General features: G+C 45.3%; 1 protein-coding gene across 1 annotated transcript in view; it reads left to right on the forward strand.

The window, feature by feature from the left end:
• The window catches only part of CFAP54 (cilia and flagella associated protein 54), a 276413-nt gene that overhangs the window by 79432 nt on the left and 184661 nt on the right, over positions 1 to 12320 (forward strand). The window contains 4 exon segments of the mRNA XM_030214871.1: positions 2152 to 2245; positions 2707 to 2771; positions 2773 to 2892; positions 6956 to 7095. Coding sequence (XP_030070731.1) covers positions 2152 to 2245; positions 2707 to 2771; positions 2773 to 2892; positions 6956 to 7095 — 419 coding nt within the window.

The raw sequence follows: 12320 nt of genomic DNA on the forward strand, positions 1-12320 counted from the left end.
ATCTATTTACTTCTACTCATTCTACCTCAATCATATCTCCCCTCATCCATCTCTTTTTCAAACTGAAGAGCCCTATCCTCTTTAGCTGTTCCTCCTATGAGAGGAGTTCCATCCCCTTTATCATTTGGTCGTTCTTCTTTGAACCTTTTCTAATTCTGCCGTATCTTTTTGAGATACGGCGACCAGAACTGAACGCAGTTCTCAGGTGTGGTCGCACCATGGAGTGATACAACTACTACTACTTAACATTTCTAGAGCGCTACTAGGGTTACGCAGCGCTGTACAATTTACAAAGAGAGACAGTCCCTGCTCAAAGAGCTTACAATCTAATAGACAAGTGAACGGTCGGTCCCGATAGGGGCAGTCAAATTGGGGCAGTCTGGATTCACTGAACGGTAAGGGTTAGGTGCCGAAACGCAGCATTGAAGAGGTTGGGCTTTAAGCAAAGACTTGAAGACGGGCAGGGAGGGGGCTTGGCGTAAGGGTTCAGGAAGGTTGTTCCAAGCATAGGGTGAGGCGAGGCAGAATGAGCGGAGCCTGGAGTTGGCGGTGGTGGAGAAGGGTACTGAGAGGAGGGATTTATCCCTGTGAACGGAGGTTACGGGCGGGAACGTAAGGGGGAGATGAGGGTAGAAAGATAGTGAGGGGCAGCAGACTGAGTGCATTTGTAGGTAAGAAGGAGAAGCTTGAATTGAATCATTCCTAGCATCCTGTTTGCTTTTTTGGGCCGCCGCCACACGCTGAGCAGAAGATTTCAGCGTATTATCTACAACAACACCTATATCGTTTTCTGAGTGCTGTCCCCCAAGGTGGACCCTAGCATCAGGTAACTGTGATTCGGATTATGCTTTCCAATGTGCATCACTTTGCATTTGTCCACATTGAATTTCATCTGCCATTTGGATGCCCAGTCTTCCAGTTTCCTAAGGTCTTCCTGCAATATTTCACAGTCCACATGTGTTTTAACAACCTTGAATAGTTTTGTATCATCTGCAAATGTAATCACCTCACTCATTGTCCCGATTTCCATATCATTTATAATATGTTAAATATTGGGTATTTACGCCTGGCTGCTGGAGGTTCTTGTCCCACCCCCTACTTTCCCTTCAAGATGTTCTTTAGGTAGGGTTTTTTTTCTTCCTTTTTTTGTTGTTGTTATTTACCGGCATTTACACCAGGTTTTCAGCTGGCATAAGTACTGGCACTCAGTTTTAGGCAGAAGAATTAGCTCTACGCACCTTCTATAAAGGGCACTAATCCTGGTGCAAACCCGTTATAAAATAGTGCTTAGCATTGAGTTATTTCTGTATCAAGTTGTGAGCACCATTTATAGAATTTTCCCTCCCCCCCCAAGTTTTTATTATTTTTTTGTTGTTACATTTGTACCCCGCGCTTTCCCACTCATGGCAGGCTCAGTGCGGCTTACATATTGTATACAGGTACTTATTTGTACCTGGGGCAATGGAGGGTTAAGTGACTTGCCCAGAGACACAAGGAGCTGCCTGTGCCTGAAGTGGGAAATCAAACTCAGTCCTCAGTTCCCCAGGACCAAAGTCCACCACCCTAACCACTAGGCCACTCCTCCACTGTTGCTACTACTTGAGATTCCACTAGCAACATTCCATGTAGAAGTCGGCCCTTGCAGATCACCATGTGGCCGCGCAGGCTTCTACATGGAATGTTGCTAGTGGAATATACATCTATAATTACATATAAATTAATATCATGTAATTATAGATGTATATACATATATATTTTATGTCATTTTGTTTTTGATACGACAAATCTATATCTGTTTTTAATGTTATACCTTCCTTTTTAAGTATTTTTTATAATATTATTTATGTTCAAATTATGCAATCTTATGTTATCATTTTATGCTTTTATTTAGATGTTAAGACGCATAATTTATTATTTATTTATTATTTTCTAGCCCCTGAAGCATCCCAGTAGGGCGAAACAACGGCCTGTGGTCGGGCTATGATATGTATATGAGTTTCTGTATACATATTTTAATTCTGTTATATTAATAAAATACATCTCAGTTTATCAACTATCTGCTTTGTACAGTTTCCACTTTGGAGTTTGCAGATCGTCTGCCCCTTTGTTTCCTTGGACCCCCACTAAATTCTTGAATATTCTTGTTGGAAGGTCTCTTGGTACTGTATACTTGGTCGAAAAACTTCAGGATCTTGTACAAACATCAGGATAAATGATTACCACATACCAGGTACAGGAGAAAAAGGTGAGATAAGGTTCAAACTTGTGTCTCTATTGATGTTCTATTAGGTTTATTATGGTTGTTCTCTCACATCATTAAACGAACACCTGTCCAAATTTCTTATTGTCACTTTCGTTATCACAACAAGTACTACTCTCTCGCTCTTAGATTTGAAGGCATGAGGTGTAAGCATATACTTTGCTAAGTTTGGTATTTCTCAAGTGCGCTAAACTATCTATAAATTAAAAGCACAAACTGAAGAACTAGATATGACATACTTCATCTCTGAAACTGTTGTATCTGAGGAATGCTAAATGTTTTGTGCTATAAAGTGCTGGTTTGCTATTGGGTCATTGTTTCAGAAGGCAAAATTGTATGTGTTTTCCCACATTCAAGAAATCTTAAGATAAAAGGGCTTTAATATACTGTTCTTTTTCTATGCGTATCCATAATTATATACCAGTTAAAATCCATTTTGTGAACAGATCCCAGCTGTTGGAGATAACCTTTTGGAATCAATGGCCTAGAAGCCAATGAGAAGTACACATTTGGCAGTTGCAGCTTATTCGGCAAATGGAAAACTTATTGGTGATGCCGTAGGTGTATCAACAAAACCAATCCTCGCCTATCCACAACTTTCTGTTCTTGTTAGTTGGGCATACATGATGCAGGTAAAAAAAAAAACATTTTTATTAGCAAATGTACATTATTGCTTATAATGATTATCTGAAGACAGCTAGGTCACCTTGGTGCTAAATTTTCCAGAGTTTTTTTTTTTTGTTACATTTGTACCCCGTGCTTTTTCCCCACTCATGGCAGGCTCAATGTGGTAGGCAATGGAGGGTTAAGTGACTTGCCCAGAGTCACAAGGAGCTGCCTGTGCCGGGAATCGAACTCAGTTCCTCAGTTCCCCAGGACCAAAGTCCACCACCCTAACCACTAGGCCACTCCCCACTGTTGCTACTATTTGAGATTCTACATGGAATGTTGCTATTCCACTAGCAACATTCCATGTAGAAGTCGGCCCTTGCAGATCACCAATGTGGCCGCGCAGGCTTCTACATGGAATGTTGCTAGTGGAATAGCAACATTCCATGTAGATCTCCAATAGTATCTATTTTATTTTTGTTACATTTGTACCCCGCGCTTTTCCCACTCATGGCAGGCTCAATGCGGCTACATGGGGCCAATGGAGGGTTAAGTGACTTGCCCAGAGTCACAAGGAGCTGCCTGTGCCGGGAATCGAACTCAGTTCCTCAGTTCCCCAGGACCAAAGTCCACCACCCTAACCACTAGGCCACTCCTCCACTCTCTGGAGATGTAAAAGCCTTTCACTACTCATGAACAGTACTTCTCATGCCGCAGAGAACCTGTGACTCATTTCAGTTCCTTTTGATTACTAAGATCTTCGGATGAGTCTTTGTTCCTGTGGCCTTACAAAATGTGTCAGGATATTTTTGTTGTCCTTTTTCTGGCTTTCCTGCCAAAATTCATTTTAGTTTTCTGTAGTTCGGTTTGTGGTACTTTTAAAGTTTTATTGTTTTCATTAATACTGTTGAATTGGTCCATGACCAGCTTTAATGTGGCCATTGCTAATAGACCACCTGGCTAAATTTCTTTTAAATCTTTGGGCTGTCTTCCTGAAGAGGAAAATGTCTTGTTTCATTTCAATTTCCACACCTCTCCAAAAACCAGACTAAGTTTCTTCCTAAGTGAAAACAGAAGATGTCCATTAGTGCCCATCACAAGGTTTTCTACAAGTGTTAGGATAGGGTCATAACATTCTGGCTGACATTTACATGAAGATGTCACTCAGAATGGCTTGGACTTGAGACTTCCTTGTCTATAAACTAAAGTCCAGTTTCTTCAAGTTTGGTATCAGTGGCTCAACCTGAGGACTATGAAACTGCACCAAAAGGCTCTCAACCTCTTTGGCTTCTTGGTCAAAGAATAGGCAGGAGTTGATAGAGATCTAATTCCTTCTGTGGCACCGTGAGCAACACTCTGAGCACTTGCACAAGGAACTGAAGAGAGTTAGTGCCAAGCACTGTACATTAATACATGGCGTCAGGAGGTATGAAGCCATTGACATTGACCTGCTCTAGGATGTTGACGCCCAGTGATTGTTTTGGCATTCTTTGAGGTAGAGTTGAACAGGAGGATTGTCAAAGTGTTTGCTTTGCATGTTAGGTGCATCAAGCTCCTGGTGTCAAGCACCATGACTTCTTTACTATACTGAGTGATTTTCCTCTTGAGGCCTTTCTTTTGATGCTGGGCATTGTAGCATCAACTATGGGCCATCAACCAGAACCTGTCTCAATTCCATCTGTGCAGAATGTGAGTTGAATGTATTCAAAGTGGAAAGCCCCTACTGCCCCTTCACCTTCTTTGTTCCAAAGCCCACGAAGCCACATTTTAGGACACAGAGGCCCTTAGCTCCAGGGGCAGTGCAGCTTCAGACTTTCATTCCATCAGTTTTCAGTGAATGAAAGTCTAAAGAGTCTTTCAGCCCTGGATACCTTTCAGATATGTACTGATTTGAAGAGGACTATTCAATTGACTATAACTGGCCATGAAGAGGGAGGGAAGTATTGGGGAGGGCTATCACTTCTTAAGAACAGTTTGGAATAAGAACCACATAATGTTATGTGGATTTTCAGTGGAGCTATGCATTCAAGTCTGAAAGTGTCAGCATAACATTATATGGAAAATGTATCTGCATAAGTTCTCCCTGCAATTTCTACAACCAGTCTTGCAGACATAATTCTCATGGGGGTGCGATATTTAAAAAGCTGCGCTCCTAAGTTAGGCTTCTAAATTTGTGTCCTATTTTCAACCAAATTCAGGGGCCCTTTTTTCCAAGCTGCGGTAAGCACTAACACGTGCTTACTGCAGCTTAAAACGGCCTACAATGGGGCATGCTGAGGTGTCCCACAGTACTTTTGACATGTGCACATGCAGATTTTATAGAAAATGTCCTCATTAGCATCCATTTCAGTGCACTTTGCGGCCATGTCTTCTGCACGAGTTACAACCACGCTTAACCCCTCTCTGCATTGCTCGACCAGTAACATCCCACGGTAACTGCATGGTTAGGCATGTGGTAGCTTTCTGCCTTGGCCCTCAAAACAGCAACATATAGCCCAGTAAATGGAGGCCTTTAGATGGATATATAAATCTAAGCCAACCCAATACTGGAAATATATCATGACAGCAGACTGATAATCAAGCAACCTAACATTAGGAAAAGATGAAAGTTACAGGGGTTCATAGAATATATCAGCAGTTCCCAAACTGTTCGCCGTGACACCCTGGTGCGCCGCAGTGAACATTCAGGGGGTGCCGCATAAAATCCTGACCTCCCGCTACCACCTGAACCGCTACTGGCTCCCTCTTTATGTCTCTTTTTCTCTTCCCTCCTCCCTGCCCCGCATCTCTCCTCCTCTCATCCACCAGCTCTCCTCCGTAGCTCCAGGCCCCTGTTCCTCTCTGGTAGTGCCGATTGAGATAGTTTCCAGTAGCGTCGGAGCCTGCCCTCTTCTCTGGAGTGTCCCGCTTACTTTAATGCAACTTCCTGTTATCCGCCTAGGTGGGACACACATGAGAAAAGGCCCCAATGCTGATGGAAAACTTCCTTAATCATCGCTGCTGCTGGAGAGGTACAGGGGCCTGGGGCTACGGAGGAGAGTGGGCGAGAGGGAGAGATGCAGGGCTCACTGGGAAGGGGGAAGAGAGACTTGATTGGAGGAGGAAGGTTGAAGGGGAGAGAAGTCAGACTGTTCAAGGGGGTGGGCAGGCCCGGAAGAGAGGAAGAGGCGTGGCACTCAAGTGGGGTAGGGTGGACAGGATAGGGTTGGCAGGACAGGATAGTATGGGAAGAAGGGAAAAAAGAAGGAAGAAGCTGAATATGGGGAGAGTCAAGGACAAAGAAAAGATACTGGACAGGGAGGAATATTGGGACAAGAAATGGGGGAGATGGAGACACAGGGGGGCAGAGGAGCCCCCCCAGGGCTGCTCCAGGTGAAGGTGAGCAGTGGAAAAAATGCGGGGGTGGGGGCAGTGGACTAATCGCTGCTGGGCTGAATATCGGGCCCGCAGATTTGGAAGTAACCCTTCTGTTGGCTACACTAGAACTTACTAGTACCAAAGGGCAAATCAGAAGTTTTCTTTATTGCTCAATCAGTAGTCGCATAGCATAGTCAGATGATGAGAGAATGGATGTTGGTGAAAAAAATCTGCTTAACATTTCAGGCCTTTTTGCTAGAAATAGTTTCTTCTTCAAAGTTAACAAATCTAGGCCCAAACGCATTCATTTTCTATAAAATCTGCATGTTTATGAACGAAGAACAGTGTTCACTTTCACAGCCCCAGCCTCAGTCTCACTGTAGTATAAGAAGTCCAGAAAATTTTGCTTCAGAGACTTTTTTTTCTTTTTCTGTATACAACTCCATAAAAGATGACATAGGTTGTAGTTTCTACAGAACTTTTGATTAAGATCTCTCTGCCTAACTTACGGATTCAAGTGGATAGATCTGGCGTAAATCTTTGGTAAGCTGCTTAGTGGCCAAACCAGCTAAAATTAATTTAAATTCAAGCTAGCCAGCTAGGATGTGATTAAAGTTGCCAGCTAGAATAGCCAGATATTTTAGCCGCTAGGCTTTTTTTTTCTGAAAATTGGAAACATCCTGTTTTAAAAGCATCTGATCATTTAAAATTCCTAATTTTATTTTTTAGGTTGCCTATCAGGTTGGAAATTATACATTGGCCATGAAAGCATTTTCGGTTCTGTGGGAACATTTTGTCTCGGCACCTCCTCCTCCTGCTAATGTTTCTGTTGTTTCTGCAAGCAACATAATGACTGCTTCTCAGAAAAGGTACAGTAGTCATTAGGCAATAATTTGAAACACTAGGAGGGGCATAATCGAACGGGGAGCCCAAGTTGTCATAAGGGCGTCCTCGCAGGACGGCCCCGTAAAGGGGCAGAGCAGCCTGTATTATCGAAACAAGATGGGTGTCCATCTTTCGTGTCGATAATACGGTCGGGGACGCCCAAATCTCCACATTTAGGTTGACCTTAGGTCGTTTTTGAGATGGTCATCCCCGGTTTTTGGCGATAATGGAAACCGAGGACGCCCATCTCAAAAACGACCAAATCAAAGCTATTTGGTTGTGGGAGGAGTCAGCATTCACAGTGCACTGGTCCCCCTCACATGCCAGGACACCAACCGGGCACCCTAGGGGGCACTGCAGTGGACTTCACAAATTGCTCCCAGGTGTATAGCTCCCTTACCTTCAGTGCTGAGCCCCCCCCAACCCCCCCCCCCCCCCAAACCCACTCCCCACAACTGTACACCACCACCATAGCCCTAAGGGGTGAAGGGGGGCACCTACATGTGGGTACAATGGGTTTTGGGGGGGGTTTGGAGGGCTCAACATTTACCAGCACAAGTGTAACAGGTAGGGGGGGATGGGCCTGGGTCCGCCTGCCTGAAGTGCACTGCACCTACTAAAAACTGCTTCAGGAACGTGCATACTGCTGTGATGGAGCTGGGTATGACATTTGAGGCTGGCATAGAAGCTGGCAAAAAATGTTTAAAAAATTTTTTTTTGGGTGGGAGGGGGTTGGTGACCACTAGGGGGAGTAAGGGGAAGTCATCCCGATTCCCTCCGGTGGTCATCTAGTCAGTTCAGGCACCTTTTCGAGGCTTGGTCATGAAAAAAAATGGACCAAGTAAAGTTGTCCAAATGCTCATCAGGGACACCCTTCTTTTTCCATTATCGGCCGAGGACGTCCATCTCTAAATCACGCGCCAGTCCCGCCTTCGGTATGGTGCCGACACGACCCCGTGAATTTTGTTCATCCCCGCAACGGAAAGCAGTTGAGGATGCCCAAAATCGGCTTTCCATTATGCCGATTTGGGCGACCCTGAGAGAAGGACGCCCATCTCCCGATTTGTGTTGGAAGATGGGCGTCCTTCTCTTTCGAAAATGAGCCTGTAGGTATTCTTTTATCTTGAAAACTGCACAGTTGAAAAAGGGAGACTTTCTCCTTTTCTTGATCTCCTGCACAGGGCCAGCAGAACGTGGTAAGCAGGGTATGCATGGCAGAGGGGGCGCCAGAAACTGCCGACGCTTACTTGTTGCGCTCCTGGTAGCTTGAAGTGATACTGCGTGGGGTGGCCTATGTGCTTTATTACATATATACCCTAACTCGCTTACACGGAGTGGAGCCACATGCATGCTGGCTTACACACTGCGTAGGATACCGACGTAGCAGAAGATGACGAACACTGCACAGCACCCAAGCAGCTCACATAGCACTTTCTTCTGTAGTGGAACGGGAGCAAAGCCATGAGACAGGAATATAACACTGTTCAGGCTGAACCACCAATCAGAGCCCGTTACCCTGTGCTGCACCGTCCGTGACCCTGACATGACCAATGTGAGGTTAGGGGCGGAGTGTGCGCACAGAGCTGCAGAAGGGTTAGCTGTAAGTGATGGAGCATGGCTTTTTGGCGTGGTTATTTGGAGCTGTGTATGGAGAGAGGGAGAGCAGCAGATGCCAGTTTGGTTCCCGTTCACTGTGAGCCATGGTCAGGCGCTACGGACGAGTATGAAGGTCTGTATGGAGTGGAGGATGACTGAGAGTCAGTTTGAGGCCGAGCTGGAGGTGTTCGCAGAGCTGGAAGGTGAGCGGGATGTCTCTTCCCTTTCCTTTCCCTGCAGACTACAGAAAGACATGGGGACAAAGTTTGTCGCCTTCCCCACCCCCGCAGGTTCTGTCTCCATCCCCACCCCATACCCGCAGGTTCTGTCTCCGTCCCCGCATGTTCTGTCTCCGTCCCTGCCCTGTCCCTGCAAGTTTTGTCCCCATCCCCACTCTGGCCCCATGGGCTCTGACCTCATCTGCAGAAGCCTCAAAAAATTATGATTTTATATTTAAATTTTTTGTTAAAGTATAAAAAGGAACAATATGCTGTGCAACTATTGTGTATAAGTTAGAAATAGAAAACAATAATAACAGCGAGTAGCTATAATAACCCTTCCTCCTCACCACCACTCTCTACCCTTCCAACCCCAACAACAGCTGATTTCTACTACCCCAAGGAATCCTAATCCACCCTGTTAAAATGTCCAGGGGTACAAAATACAACCCGTTCTGTATGCCCTAGTGGGGGAGAAATATGCCCTATGAAGCATTGTTATGATTTTTTAATCTGTGGATGAATAAGAAGTCATCAACTATCTTAGGATTCAGTCTAGCTCTCGTGTCTTCCACAGTCCTTCCTGCAATAGAAGATGTCTTCTTAGAAGATATGCTGGAAGCAGGAATGTACAGGATCCCCATGCAAATTTTGCTAGGTGTGGCCAGCGTGTTTGCTTGTTTTTTTTCCCCCAAAAATCAAAATATCGTTGTCTGCATCCCTCAAACATAAATAACAGTCCAGTTCATTAACAGGCTTCAAAGTAGAAAATGACACGGGGATAAAGTTTGTCCCCGTCCTCGTGGGCCCTGTCCCCATCCCCATCCCTGTGGTTACTGCGGGTCCCCGTCCCCGTGTCATTCTCTACTGCAGACTCAAGCTGAGGTTGCCCCTCTTACCTGTGGTCTCTTGTTTCATTTTGTTGAGGGTTGGGTCAGTCACCCATCTAAGACCGTCTTCTTTTGAAGAGATTTGCAAGGTTACAATATGGACTTCTTGTCATACAACTACTTCCCAATGTTGTTTGCATAATGGCTCCTCAAACAAAAATAGGTTTAATCAGCTTGTCCTTCAGAGTTTCTTTGAGGAATAGAGTTGAGTTCTTCCCCCCCCCCCCAACCCATGGCACATTGTATTATTTGAGTTGTTTTACCCACAAACAGTGTATTTTTTTTTGCCTATTTGTAATGTGTTGCTGTTGTATATTTATTTATTATTACATTTGTATCCCGCGCTTTCCCACTCAAAGCAGGTTCAATGCGCTTACATAGTAATAGGGAATACAGAATATGGTTCGAGAAAGTAAAAGTTAAATATCTCTCTATATAAAGGCAACACCAACGTTCTATGAAGCCTCCAGCCGGAAGTGTGAAGGGGGCGAGATATCCGCTTTCCCTATGAGTGTCTGCCCCGCCCTCTCTGTAACACAGTCAGTGAAGGAAAACAGCAGAGCACGAAATCAAATCGCTGGCTCTGTAACAGTGAAGGACTCAGAGGGGGGAGGGGAGAGAGGCCAGAGGGCAGGGACACACACACTCCCACATGCACACAGAAGAAAACATTGCTAGCCCCCGTTTCATTCGCATCAGAAACGGGGCTTTTTTACTAGTACCAGAATAATAGAAGAGATGAGTAGGTAGAGATAGGCAGTGGAGAAGGGAGTAAGGTGGGAGATATAGTCTGGGTCAATGTCGTTGTCACATGGATATGTGTTAGGTAGATGGGTTCATAAGATTAGTCTGGGTCATTTGGATAGGCTTGCTTGAATAAATGGGTTTTTAGTGCTTTCTGGAAGGGTAGATAGTCACAGATTGATCGGATAGGTCTGGGGAGGGCGTTCCAGAGTTGGCTGCCTAGGAAGGAGAAGTTGGATCCATAATAGGTTTTGTACTTGTGTCCTTTGCAAGTTTCTGGTTGGAAGGTCAATCAGATTGAGCATATAGTCATGAGATTAGCCGTGGATAATCTTGTGGATTAATGTGTGGACCTTGAAGTTGAAATTTTACACGAAGAGGAGTTGCCTTTAGCTTGTGATTCTCATTTGTATGACTGATGCATCCTGTTTGTCTGTGGAGGACACAAAATTGTATTAACACGCTCTGTATGGAAAGCAGGATAATCAGTCACATACTAACTCTCCTTCCTTTTTGGAACTGGCTATGCAGTAAGCTATTATATAAGACTAGTAAAAATGGCCCGTTTCTGGCGGCGATGAAACGGGCGCTAGCGGGCAGGGGACTCCCTTCCCCTCCCCTTACGCGTGTCTTCCTGGTAGTCTAGAGGTACCTGTTTGGTGGGGGCAGGAAAGAAAGAGGCCCCCTCTTTCCTGCCCGTAGCGGTGGTGGTAGCATCCTTGCTACATCGTGTGGGAGTCCGGCTCTCGGCGTTTCAAAATGGCCGCCTTGAAGTCTCGCGATGCAGCTTGAACTCTCGGCGGCCATTTTGAAACGCCGAGAGCCGGACTCCCACACGATGTAGCAAGGATGCTACCACCACCGCTACGGGCAGGAAAGAGGGGGCTCTTTCTTTCCTGCCCCCACTGAACAGGTACCTCTAGACCACCAGGGAGACACGCGTAAGGGAAGGGGAGGGGAGGTGACAGGGGGGGAGGGACGTTGCTGAGGGTGAGTGTGGTACCGTGGGCGGGGCGGTAACTTCTAAGGGGCGGGGCTATGTGGGGAAAGGGGCCGGGTTGATGTGGACGTCCTGGGCAGCTGGGAGTTTTTGGAAGGGGAGGAGTAGAGAAACACGCTCCGCGTGTTTCCCTACTGCTCCCCGTGCGTTAATTAGCCTTGTTTTCGTGTTGCGCCCTCGATGTCATCACGTGTGACACGAGGGCGGGGCATGAAGATGTTGTGGCTTCACCACCATGAAACCACGAACCGGTGTGTGAGTGACTTCAGTGACGTCAGTGTCCTCAGAACGTTGAGGGTGCGTTTTATTATAGTAGATTAGTGGTCACAAAGTCCTATGCATGTCAGTTATAGCTTTTTAGACTTTTCTACAGCTTTTAAAGAAATGCTCTGTATTGGCTTTGTTGGATGACACCCCTCATTTGTGTGGTTGATTATCCTCCTATCTTCAGAGAACACATGTTTTATTTCTAGTGTTATATTTTTGTTCTTTACACTGTGAACTGATATGGAAACATGTTGGATGTCTGCACATGGAAGGTCAATCCACCTAGGTGGATGAACAACAAAATCCCACGATATCAACAAACAACAAAATGAAGTGGGAAGTGTATTTTTATTTATGTTTTATTTATTCAATAAATATATTGTTTCACATGCTATTTTATGTTTTTTTTAGACTCCCGAGGCAGGCCTGTGGCCGAAACACAGATCTGTGTCGAGTCTGGAATAAAATCTCTTTGTTTGAGCCTGCTGTTCCAG

The sequence above is a fragment of the Microcaecilia unicolor genome, chromosome 9, assembly GCF_901765095.1.
Source record: "Microcaecilia unicolor chromosome 9, aMicUni1.1, whole genome shotgun sequence".
In the NCBI taxonomy this organism is placed as follows: Eukaryota; Metazoa; Chordata; class Amphibia; order Gymnophiona; family Siphonopidae; genus Microcaecilia; species Microcaecilia unicolor.